The following is a 13,237-nucleotide window of genomic DNA, read 5'->3' as shown; positions in this document are numbered from 1 at the left end:
TATGCAGAAAAAATCACAATTCCCATCAACAATTTGATGTCACATTGTTTATTCATGAAATCATTTTTTTTTTTTTTGTCTTCAAATGTTACACATCAAACCACGGTAAATTTTGCCGTAAATTAATCAAACTTGTAAGTTTTGTTTTCATGATATTTATTAAATAACTGATGAAAAATGATCTTATAATAAACATCAATTTAATTTATATAATTTACATCAGAAACAACTAGAATTGTGGGATGTGTAAACAGAAAACAACAAATTTTTCATTTGTCACATATTTTCGCGATGCGATTTTTACGAATGTTTTTACAAAGTCAAGAAAGGAAGCTTTGTCTTATAAAAAGGGGTGTAAGACACTAGAAATGTAGTTTATGAATAGAATTTATAAACTTTAGGTCATGTATTTTTCATATTTCTGGAAATGGAGACATTTGTCTGAATGTGTTTCTAAATGGCTTTTTTTTTATTTTTTTCTTTTTTTTTTGGGGGGGGGGTGAATCATAAAGAAATAGCTAAGCAGCATAAAGATCTGATGGTTTAAGGTGTTAAAAACTTTTCTTCAAATCTTATCAATCACTTCTGAACAGTTTAGTGTTACCTATTTGGAGATTTTTTTTTTAAAATAATATGCATGTAAATAAAAAACAGCTGATATTTAAATAAGTTTATTTGATATTTGACCATAAAAGAAAAAGAGGAAAATTTCCCCCATACACCAAAATTCCCCCTGCTGAGGGTAGCGACCCGCTTCCCCCAAATTGGATTGTGGGCCCTGCAATATTAACTTTGAAAGTCTTTGCTGACTGACACTGCAAAACACCTACCCTGGACCAGTTAAGATCTTTCAATACAGAAAAAAATAGTATCATATCTGATTATTATCAACCGTAATATAAACATGGACTTGGAGTTGACATGTGCCAAGTTTGTATAGGGTCGAGATGACCAGACCTGGGTGCAGTTTTACAAATGTAGGTCAAGCTAAACACAATTTTATCTGTTACATTACCTGTTTGAGATGAAGCTGCCTCTTTTGGTAGTATAAGGTCTCTTTTCACATATAGATAACCAAGAAAGTGTGATAAAATTTCCCAAACCAAACAAAAAGTATTTTTAGAAACAATTGCCCAAATTTCCTTGGCTCTTGAATCGAATGAGCCATCACCTTTTTTAGGACTATATGCAGCATGATTACTTGATGTGTTTGCTTGACTTATGGTTGATATATTGTTATCATACTTTGATTTGTTAGAATATGACCTCTGTGAATTGTATGGCTTGAAGTCCTCTTCATCTAATGTGTCATCACCATCATCATAATTGAGTGTTGTATTTATTCCTATGGATTGTTCTTCAACTTCATACACACTCTCATCACCGGTATCATTATCAGAAAACTCATTTGGATAAATTTCTGACACCCGTTTGTTTCTACCACTACGATATCGTAGATTGTCTCCACTAATGTTAGCACCATTTTCACTGTCTCTTCCTCTCAGTCTTCTAAGAGATGTTCCATTAAACGAATTATTTGTCGAAGAACCTCGCCCCATTCGGCCTTTACCCCTCTCTGGCCTAGTTTCGGTTTCATCTTGGCTGTCGTCGCTGAATTCAGCAATTGCCGGTTTGGGCGCAATTCTTTGAGTCCTACTAGTGCTTTTACCCTTTTTCACAGGTGGATTTTCTTTGGCATAGTAATGATTGAGCTTTTTTATAAGTATCGGTCGTTTCTTTCTATCTATTGGGACTTTAACTGTTTCACCAAAGCGTTTTAATTCACTAATAATCTTCTCATCGTTAAACTTGTCCGCCATTTTGCACTGGCAGGAAATGGTATTGCGCATGCTCTATTGGTAATAGGACATTTCGGACCATGGACGTTTCGGACCAGACATTTCGGACCAGATTTTGGGACACTTCGGACCACATTTAGGGACATTTCGGACCAGATTTTTGGACATTTCGGACCATGTGTTGGACATTTCGGATCATGCGTTAGACATTTCGGACCATGTGTTGGACATTTGGGATCATGTGTTAGACACTTCGGGCCATTATTTTGGACGTTTCGGACCAGAATAAATATTTTTTTTATATATTATGCATCAATTATTCTATAAACTAAAGTGTAACTTTAGAATATATGAGACACCATGGAACGATTTTACACCTATCCCGATTTAGATTTAATATATTTTGCACTATAAATGAAGAAAATTAAAAAAACAAACAAACAAACAACGTTTTAATGACTCGTTTGCAAACAATTTATTATAAAAAAGACATTTTTATATTGCAGTCTGGACATCAATTTTTTACAATTATAATCAATTTGTTTAATGATGATTAAAACTGTACTTAAATCGCATACATATACTTCTTTAATTGAGTGAAACGTAACTTAAACAAGTTCTATTCAGCAATTAAAACGTGTGAAAAACTGCATTGACAAGGATGTCGTTGTTCTTTAATATCTGCTAGAACACGATTTAATTTGGTTAAAATTGACGGACAGGTCATTACTGCATACATTTTGAATATCATAAAATATAAAACTGTCAAATATTTGTTGCATTTATTATTAGAAAATATATTAAATACATCCTGAATTACATATAAAAAGGAATATATGATCTGGTCCGAAGTGTCTCCATCATGGTCCGAAATGACTATCACATGGTCCGAAATGTCCCAAAATCTGGTCCGAAATGACCAAAAAATCTGGTCCGAAGTGTCTGGTCCGAAACGTCCGTGGTCCGAAATGTCCGTAATTCGCTCTATTGATCTCCAAAGCCAACCTAAAGGAATCAAAATTAAACGAAAGAAAACAGAAGATCTTAATAAAATAATAGAATAGTAAAACAATTCATTTAAAAAAAACTTGCTTTGTAAAGAAATTATTACAACATGCGAAACATAAGCACAATATCGGTATAGATGGATACCGAAAATAAGCTATTTTCGCGAAAATAAGATCGCGGCTACGAAAATAAGATTTATTTTTGAAAAAGTGCATTTATCGTTTGAAATAATTATGTAAAATATATATTTATGCATTCATTGAATGATTTTACAGCAAATAGAATTAAAGGAATCAAAATTAAACGAAAGAAAACAGAAGATCTTAATAAATTCATAGAATAGTAAAACAATTCATTTAAAAAAAAACTTGCTTTGTATAGAAATTATTACAACATGCGAAACATAAGCACAATATTGTATCATTAGTCTCCCAGAAAATGTTGTTAATGAAGCTTAAATTTCGGTTATTTATTATTAAGAACCTATTTTTATTTTAATTTACGGGAATCAATTTAATTGACTTCGAAAAAAAAGGTTGATTTTATAAAATAATCAAAGGAACCTTCCTGAATATTAAAGGCACGTTAGGTCTGAAAGTAGAATATATTTTACTTTTTTAAAACGTCTTTATTTTGGTGCCCTGTTATAGTTGCTATAACTGATCTCCTTGGCTATAAATCTATGTCATCTTTTGCTTTCTTTGCTGTTTGGCAACTAGTAGAGTTAAAGTGAATTAGTATTGTGAATGTATTTCAAAATACTACATTGTTTACATTTTGCAATATTTATGACAAATTATTTAACTTATAGCACTTCTCTTTTAGGTGATAAATAGCAAACATGCTTTAAATACATTCTTACAATATTACAAAACAAAATTCCCCCTTTTTAGAAAACAATATTTCTATTAATTTCTGAAGAATAATGTGCCTTTAAGATTAAATAGTAGCATCTATAAAACAAGAATAGAGTAGTTATGCGATTGATGATCGTTCAAACTTTGTATGGAATGGTTACATTATCTTCCGTGCTGATTAGGAACCAGTTTGCTGACAAGACCAATGTCCCGACAAATATGTACTTGTCGGGACATTGGTCTTGTCCTTGTCGGGACATTGGTCTTGTCAGCAAACTGGTTCCTAACCAGCACAGAAGATAATGTAACCATTCCATAAAAAGTTTGAACGCTCATCAATCACAGCTGATGATATATAGATCATTTCCTTATAGAGTTAAATACAAAGTTAATTCATGGTTAGTCCTGATGCAAGTACTGACGGCTTCATTGATATGTCGGGCAAACCCATTAAAAGGTGAATGTCCCAGGTTCAAAGTACTTTCAAATTAACATGACTACCGTGAGTGGTGGCCTTGTGGTTATGGTGTCTGTCTCTCAACCCTTGGATAGTGGGTTCGAGTGCTACCGGGGTCACGACCATGTTTCTCATTTGACACCAAAATTGTAAAGTTCCAGGAAACAGACTCGAGAATGGATCAAATAAGGTTCAAGATTTATCACAATTGAGGAGCAGCTTATCTAAACGTATGTAGGTTGGAATACCATGGGAGTGTTAAACGGTATTCTTTTTCATCATGATGAGATTACTTTTGTTCAACTTTACTAACCCAAGTTTTCATGTGGGGTTCCATGATATTGATGATGGCACAATTATTTATGCTTCATATTATTTGTATGAAAAAAAAATGTAATTTTTAGATGCGGATAAATATTTTAGTCCAATATCATTGTTTGTTACGTGGCGTGGGGATTAGGAGTTGTGTTGGGGTGTTTTTTATTAAAACATGGTTCTGCTCGTATGAGAATTCTTATTCATTTTTCTGTAGAAACTGAAGACAAAAGAGAAAATCATTGCATTTTAGTTAATATGAGATTGTTTGTCATAGCTTTTTTTGTTACTAAAACATTTTCAATCAAAAATTGATAAAATAAGTAAAATTTAAAGTAATGTAAAGAAATATTTATGCATTTATTTACTTTCAGGTAAAACTTTGAATATGTGATTGTTATTATTGGTATAATTATTGGTAATATTCAGTGAGCATGGAACGACAATACGTTTTACTATTACTCAATGCAGACTTTACTTTATGATTCATACTGGAAATGAAACAGCAAGGCGCATTAATGATTTTAATGTTGTGTCGTTGTTATATAGGGGCTGGATTCAATAACATACGGAATTTATTTTGGTCGTATCAAAATTATATTTTTTTTATTAACTGCTTATCTTAATTGACTGTTGTGAGATGTTGGGATATACAAAGTAGAGCATTTATAGGAACGATTCGAAGTCTTTGATAATGGAAAAGGGATACCGAAACCCTTTTTGTGTTAGTCATCGATAACTGAATCAATCGGTCGTGTTATATAACTCATGGGCATCCAAATACCAATTTTGTTGAGCCGATGATGTCACCGAAAGTATTGGATTCATAGACAATTCGAGAATAAATAATTTCATATATCGGCGAATCAAACAAATTAAAGATGAGTTTCCGCGATGTAATGATAAAATAAGCGGTATCACGATGGATAAACGCTCGTGCTGAATGGAAAAATTTGCGTGAGCCACTTCCGATCGAGTGAGTGAGGGGTAAGTGAGCACCATTTATTTTCAATAGTTTTCTTTATTGTCGAAGTTAAAAAAAACAACAGCGAAAAAAAACAACAACACAAAAGCAACAACAACAAAAATAAACATACGGACACACACACACATACACACACACAGAACATACGTCAATGTCCATCTCAAGAGGTGAGGGGGTAATTAACGGGTAACGGGTGGTTGTCTTTATTACAATATCCAATGTTACGTTTCTGCACAGATTTATGAAATGTTTATATACAGAAAAAGATGATGAAATTAATCAATTAGAAATAATATATGACATAGTTTATAAACAATGTTCATATCTATACTTACATACATATAATACAAATTGATACAAATCCGTAACTCTCTTAAAACATTGTACACGTATCTTAAATTTATGTTTCCTTAATTATCATACATGTATTTATAAATAATTAATATTATGTTACGCGCTAGATATTTAACATTATAAAAATTATGATAAAAATAACATGTTTTTAAATAAAATATCTATTTTTCAAGGAGGTTTTAAGTGTATTTAGTTTGTATACTTATGTTGTGTTTAACTAAACATAAAAATATTCAAAATAAACTCAAGTGGTCCAGTGCACTTAAGGTTTATTTATGATTACTTCAGAGATATGTTTATGTTTTAAATGGGAAACCGCATAGATCACGCCACAGAAAAATCTTACATCATCTCATGTATAGTTTGAAGGTCGAATAAAACAAGAGAAATAACTTTGAAAAAGGATAAAATTTTATATTTCACTGACTGGATATGATAGATCGGAGATCGAACAAACAAGGAAAGGATAAATTTATATATTTCACTGGCTCCATTCATAATGGACTAAATATTGATAATGATAAGGTAATGTGTAAGGTAAGCACAACTGTTTATATTTAGATTTATTTTATGATAGTTTTATAATTGAAGTTTTTATCTTTTATGAAAGAGATATGTCTCCCCCCCCCCCCCCCATGGATGTACTTCATTAAAGTTTGAAATCAACACCTATTTTTAAAGAAAGATTAGGTAAATTAAGATATTTAAAATGCATAATTATTTCTTTTTTGAAGTTAATTTTTCATTTTCTGCTCTGTTTACAACAATTTAAAAAAGATAACAGTAGACGTGATAAATTACAGGTAAATGTAGGTTGACATCATATTATATGGTCAGCATCTGTATAAAAAGAATAGCTTTCCAACCATTATATACGGTGTTCCGTTAGGGCCATCGCTTATGAATGAAGAAACGCGAAAAGTCGAGAGAAAAAAACGAATGGACGAAGACAGAAACGCGAAAATACAAGAACGAACACGTGAAAATACGAAACGAATGTACGAGGGAAACGATTAAGTACAATGATGAAGATGCGAAGACATGATAGTGTAAGCCCGAAAACTCGACAAATTCGAGTCAATAATTATCGTGTTTTTGTCATCGTTTCTTTGCATCTTCATTATCGTACTTTCGTATTTTTTTTGTATTTTAGCGGTTTTGTACTTTTGCGTTTTCGCCATTCGCCTTCATGTAGTGCAGAAATTGTTAAACAAATGAACGAGTTTATACAAAAAAAAGACATTTTCAAAGAGGCTTTGTTTTCAATGAAATAATTGTTTTATTCTTATCTTAAATTGTTATAGATATAAAATGACATTTATCACAAGGATTAAATTTATGTTTATTGAGAATATACTAGTATGCTAGTCTAGGGACTTGTATTTATATACAACGTCAAAAACGTTATATATTAGGCCTATATATGAAAGTTTTTTTTATTTATCAATTTCATATTAAATGATTGGCCAAAGTATTTCGAAGAAAATATATACATGTGATTAATACAAGAAAAAAATATACAAAGATATGTGTAAAATTTAAACTGTTATATAGTAAGTCAGCAACAAATCTATAGGTGATATTGCTTTATTCTCTTTTTTGTTATGTGTTTATATATCTTTGAAATTGTGTTTAAAATCTTAAATCTTATTACTTCCTAAATACATGGGCACTGGTAAAAGCTGTTGGAAATAGTGTGCCATTGACATGGGGAAACTGTTTTACGGACATCCATTTAAAATAAATGTCTTGTATACAGTAGGTTTTTTGGTAAAAAAAATTATTAATACATTGTACAAAATGTTAATACATAAACAAATAAATAAAAAAACAACGAAATAACGAACTGAAATGACTTTCAAAGACTCCGATCATCATTCTAAAAATAAATAAAGTCCGTCGCGCCGGACAGACATTTTTTATGGTGACTTGCATACAACTTATTCATTCTATATGTAAAAAAAATCACAACAATTTTCGCAGGAATTAATCTTTTTTATCCAATAAAATTTAAATAAATTGGGAAAGGAAGTGGTGGCATTATAGAAAATGTACTTAACGGCTAAAGCCTCGGTCTCACTTACTCCCGGCAGAGCCCAGGACCATCCCGGTAAGTTACCGGGATGATCCGGGACGGTCCGGGATGAAATTATTGTTGCGGTCACACTTACCCCGGCAGCACTACGGTAGTTCCCTACTAACCACCCAGGATGCGCTCCGGATCATCCAGGCAGAGCCCAGGTGAAGCTACGGTTCATGCCGGTGCTTCCCCGGTCGTTCCCGGATGACGCCGGAAGAGCCCCGGTTGACCCAGGCAGAGCCCCGGTCGATCCAGGCAGAGCCCCGGCAGAGCCCAGGACGATCCAGGCAGAGGGCAGAGCCCAGGACGATCCAGGCAGAGCCCCGGTAGAACCCCGGTGGATTGAAAACTCCCGAAAATGATAACATTGATACATAATTTTTATTTAATATAATATCTATTGTTAATATCATGATGATTTTCTGAAAAATCCTTATGCCATACTGGATAGAAGGGAAATGGGAAGGCTTTTAATACAAACAAGTGCAGTCATCGCAAATTGTCGTTATTCTTTTGAAATGGTCCGGGCTTTGCCGGGGCTCTACCGGGATCAACCGTAGCTCTACCTTTATCCTCCGGGGCTCTGCCTGTAGTTACCGGGGCTCTGCCGGCATATACCGGGGCTCTACCGTAGCTCTACCGTAGCTCTACCGGCTATATCATACCCCGGATCATCCCCGGTTTGTGCCGACAGAGCTACGGCGCTTTCCCGGTATAACCCCGGTCGTTCCCGGCAGAGCTAAGGATGAAGCCGGCAAAGCTATACCTTCCCGGATCATCCCGGACCACCCCGGTGATATTAAATATTTTATTCCATCCGGGGTCGAATGCCGGATGTTCCCGGATCATCCCGGATCATCCAGGACGTTGCCGGCAGAGTTACGGATGTACCCCGGTTGTTCCCGGTTGTACCCCGGTCGTTCCCGGATCACCCCGGACGTCTACCGGGGCTCTGCCGGGGCTCTGCCGGGATGTAAGTGAGACTGTAGCTTAAGATACATGTAGTAAAAAGACTACCTTGGTTGACTATTAGAAACTCGATACTGGAGACAACTTTTGACATAAATATTTGAGGAATGTCGCTTTAAGTTTAAGGTGAACGCAAGCAATATGGCTAAATTGATTACATCAGCATTCAAAACAGAATATCAGGCACGATTCATTGCTAAAAATAGCACACGCTGGAAATCAGTCAATAAGTCGTCTTAGAGCGCGGAGTGTGGACATTATTATTCTCATACCCGTAAGTTACTACTACTTTCACTGGAATATGAAAACTATTTTTATAGAAGAAAAAAAAACACTGTGAATTTAAAATGAAGACTGATATTTCTTAAACCAGTCTAACGTTGATATCTTGTATATGAGAACAAAATCATAAAAATTATATCATGTGCTCCGATTTAAAGATGCATGTATGTGGTTTTCAACTAATTTCCCGGTGAGTAATGAGCTTTCATATTTCATGTATTTTCGAGAAATCGAATGTCGATTTTCTTCCGGTGGTTTTGAATTATTTTCGTTAAATTTGTAAAAAAAACAAAAACAAAAAAACATCTTTATATCCTGGAAAGTTACCCATTCATGACTTGTCATTTAATGCAGTAATCCTTGAGAGATTCGTGAATCAAACACAGAAAATAGTATTGCGGACAATGTCGTAAAACAGGCTTATCAGCAGTTATTAACTGTAAATTTAATTTTTAAAAAAATCCTAATGTGTAGAAATCATAATTTTTCAAAAAGCGCTCTACAGTAGTTTTTCATGAAATTTGAGAAGTGTGATGTCTGAAAGTGAAGTTTTGAAGTTTGAAGTATAAAGTCTTAAATTTGAAGATTGGAGTATGTTAACTTCAGACATTTATAGCTCACGTGGTTTGACTATTAGAAATGTTTCTCTCCATAACCTCCGTCCGTATTGTTCCTACTGGAATAACTTTCAGAAATTGCAGGATATGCATTGCTTTCTTGAATAACTTTATTTTATCGTCAGACTTTCATATCCATCATCTGATTTTCAACTTTACATCCCTAGAACAAAATATTGAACAATTTCGTAAGTCATTTGTTTATTTTGGAACGGCTTCGAATTCCTTATTATATTAAGTCTTGCTACATATGTTAACCATTTTAAAACCTAATACTTCAGATGTTATCACACATCCTTGTAAGCTCTGTTAGTTACATACTCTTGGGGTATAGAGCTCCAAATAAAATGTTTATTTGTCAATCCCAGCACATATACTTATCATATACATGTATATCAATAAAACTTAATAAACTCGGTTTAAAGAAAACAACATATTGTAATTGAATTTTGGGAGCAGGGGGCCAAGGGTCACCTCGTATGTCAAAACCAATAACTCAGCACCTCATGGACCCTTGGCCTTCAAACTTTATAGAAGCATTAATTTAAAGCCGCAGATTTCCCCTTTTGATTTTGGGGTCGAGGGCTCAAAGGTCAAGGTCACATTGGCATAGTTTGCGACCAATAACTCAACAACTCATGGGCCCTAGCTCTAAAACTTCATAGTGCTTATCAATATAAAAAAGTATAACATTACTTTTATTATGCCTCCCTTCAAAGAAGAGAGGTTATATTGTTTGCACATGTCGGGGTCGGTCCATGGACCAAACCTTTTCCGATCAATAACTTAAGAACACTTTCAGTATGTTATGGAGATTTGGATTTAAATTTAGATTTCATATTATAATTATTCATGCAGTACACAAGACATTTTGACTTAATTAAGGTCATAATTTGAACAAACTTGTTTGATACTCATTACCCGTGCCAATTAATAAAGCTTTAAGAAAAAAAAATTTTTTTGATCTGTTATATCTTTTGGTTGTCATGGTAATATGATTTCTGCACGGAATCAAATGTTTAAAATACTTTTAATCCATTCACCAAGGAACTATACCATCACATTTAATTGAAATCGGACTTATATCTTAAGAAAAGGATTTTTAGATTACATTTGTAACTGTAAAATGTCATCAAACACAACACATAGCACAGAACAGAACAGAAAACAACAACAACAAAACACATGACAAAGTTACCTACTACTGTTATCTTAACATCATACTTCAGTCTTCAAGCTTCGGGCTTCATATTTCAGACTTCACTCTTCCAGCATCATATGTGTCAATAGTGTTAAGTAAGAAGTGTGAAGTGTGTAGTTTGGAAAAATCAGAATTGCGCCAGCACTTGTAGACGCTTTATATCAGGTATGCCATTTCCGGTGCTACGGTTGTGCCCTAACTCTTCGAAGATTCCATTCAGACAGATCCTTTTTTCTGATGATTTCGGCTCCTGTGACTGTTAAAGTAAACAAAACTGAATAAATTCAGTTTAACTTAAAGTATTAGTAAATATGTCCGTGGACCGAGTGGGTAGGGTTATTGACTTAAAATCACTTGCCTCTCACCGTCTCACTAGTCTAAGCACGGATTTATATTACAATGTACTCCGTGGTCTAAGGCTCAAATCTTAGCCAAAATTTTCTTTATTTTCACAATTTTCACAATGATTTTTTTTTCATAAATAAAACAACTTAACAAAATGAATTGAAAATCAATTTTTATGTTTGAGATAATCATTCCTGGTAGTACAGAAGTTGGCAGTTTAGTTGGCGGGTTTAATGTTCGGTTCGGATCGGACCAAGGACTCATTCTCAAATCTTATAAAATCCAAGTTACAAAACACGAAAATATTCCGCTTTCTAGTTTTTTTTAATCTTAAATTGTTTCGAATTCAAGTACAGTATGTATAAATTTTCAAATTTCTTCGTCCTAACTCTTCGAAGATTCCATTCAGACAGATCCTTTTTTCTGATGATTTTGGTCATTTTATAAAAAAATGTTTTGACAAATTAAAATCGTAGTGCGACCTCAGCACTTTATAACCTTTGTTTTCATTTTCTCAACCCATCATAATATATTTAGGGGTTAAGAGCAAAACTCTTTGACCCGTTGCGCTGAACAATGCATCTTGAAAAAAAAAAAGTGTTCCTTTGTTAATTGATAATTTCAAAGTCATTTTTATTAAATCAAGTTATGCTTATATTGACTATAGCTTCTTAAAAAGTATCGATGTGAGAGCAATTTTGTTCAGTTCTGAAGTACGCGAAGGTACTACATGTTTTAGTGAATTAATTTATTATTTATACATGTATTAACTAAATGTTTGTTATTTATTGTAACATATTTTAGCGGAATCAAATAGGATATCTGCCAGTCTGTCAGTCCTTTTACGGCAATATCTCGCATAAATTTTTACTGACTATTAATTAACAGAATTCATATCTTGTATGCCGTATCGCCATGACTGAATAGTATTAGATATATTGCAGATAAACTAGTATGATCTTTTTAAATTTGTAAAACAGAAAAGAACAGAATGTGTTACTCCCAGAATTGATATCAAGCAGTGCCAAAACGGACGCTGGACACACCTGTGTTAAGACATTTTATCATGGCACTTATCTGTTATATAAATATTATCCTATTAGTTTGGCATATTTATTGGTGCAACACGTACATGAAAAACATGTGTAAGCATGTTATATTTGAATCTTTTAAGGCTGCGTTTAATAAATTTCATTAATTCAGAAATAGCTACATTTCATTAAATAAATTTGGTTACATATAGACTCCACATCTTATTTTGGTGTCCAGACAACCAAAATGAATTTTATATGAATAATAAAAACAGTTATACATATTTATATAATGCAGTTTTAACACTATCACATTACCCAAAACATCTTTTATCATTTTATTGAATCAATACTATATACCAAGCTTTCATCGACCGTATGCGAACAGAACAGAATATTTTATTGGCATTAAATACAAACAATATTTATAGCCATATAAATATAAACAGATATGGATAGATATTTTATTGATGTACAGAACATATTATAAATATTACAATGTCATGGAACGGTGATAATGATAAAATAAACTTTGAATATGGAGAACGTTCTTTAGTCTATAGTTCAACAATATTATTTATGATTGGAAATAAGTTAATTGATTTAATTAAGCTGAATTTATGCTAAAAATACTAGATTTAGTATACTCAATGTTACCTTGGGAGGAAATAGAGATTATAGATTGGACAAAAAAAAGAACCTAAAAGACGGGTCATCATGCCAATGATTACATTTTCCTTTGAATGCTTATTATACTTAATATAATGTTAATTACTTTTGAAATTGCTACTTTAAAACCCATTCTTCACTCATCTAAACAAGTTGAGAAAAACTCGGCATTGACAACTTTATTGTAAAGTATTCAGGAAACAAATAAACGTGTTTGCTTTAAATTTTAACACCCGCATTTAGCGTGTGTTTTAACTGTCAAAAATAG

At 33.1% G+C, this 13,237-nt stretch overlaps 1 protein-coding gene and 1 long non-coding RNA gene across 2 annotated transcripts in view; one reads left to right on the top strand and one right to left on the bottom strand.

Moving 5' to 3' along the window:
- Positions 1-1,856, bottom strand: part of LOC132726529 (inner nuclear membrane protein Man1-like) — a 28,934-nt gene extending 27,078 nt beyond the window's left edge. The window contains exon 1 of the mRNA XM_060711867.1: positions 1,016-1,856. Coding sequence (XP_060567850.1) covers positions 1,016-1,850 — 835 coding nt within the window. The 5' untranslated portion in view covers positions 1,851-1,856. The remainder of the gene's footprint in view (positions 1-1,015) is intronic.
- A 3,085-nt stretch (positions 1,857-4,941) lies between these two features.
- Positions 4,942-13,237, top strand: part of LOC132726527 (uncharacterized) — a 33,730-nt gene continuing 25,434 nt past the window's right edge. The window contains exon 1 of the long non-coding RNA XR_009625204.1: positions 4,942-6,312. This is a non-coding gene — a long non-coding RNA (uncharacterized LOC132726527). The remainder of the gene's footprint in view (positions 6,313-13,237) is intronic.

This window comes from Ruditapes philippinarum, unplaced genomic scaffold, assembly GCF_026571515.1.
Source record: "Ruditapes philippinarum isolate M1 unplaced genomic scaffold, ASM2657151v2 ctg346_1_1_1_1, whole genome shotgun sequence".
In the NCBI taxonomy this organism is placed as follows: Eukaryota; Metazoa; Mollusca; class Bivalvia; order Venerida; family Veneridae; genus Ruditapes; species Ruditapes philippinarum.
The sequence above is the reverse complement of the archived record's forward strand: the minus strand, read 5'-3'. Positions and strand labels throughout refer to the sequence as shown.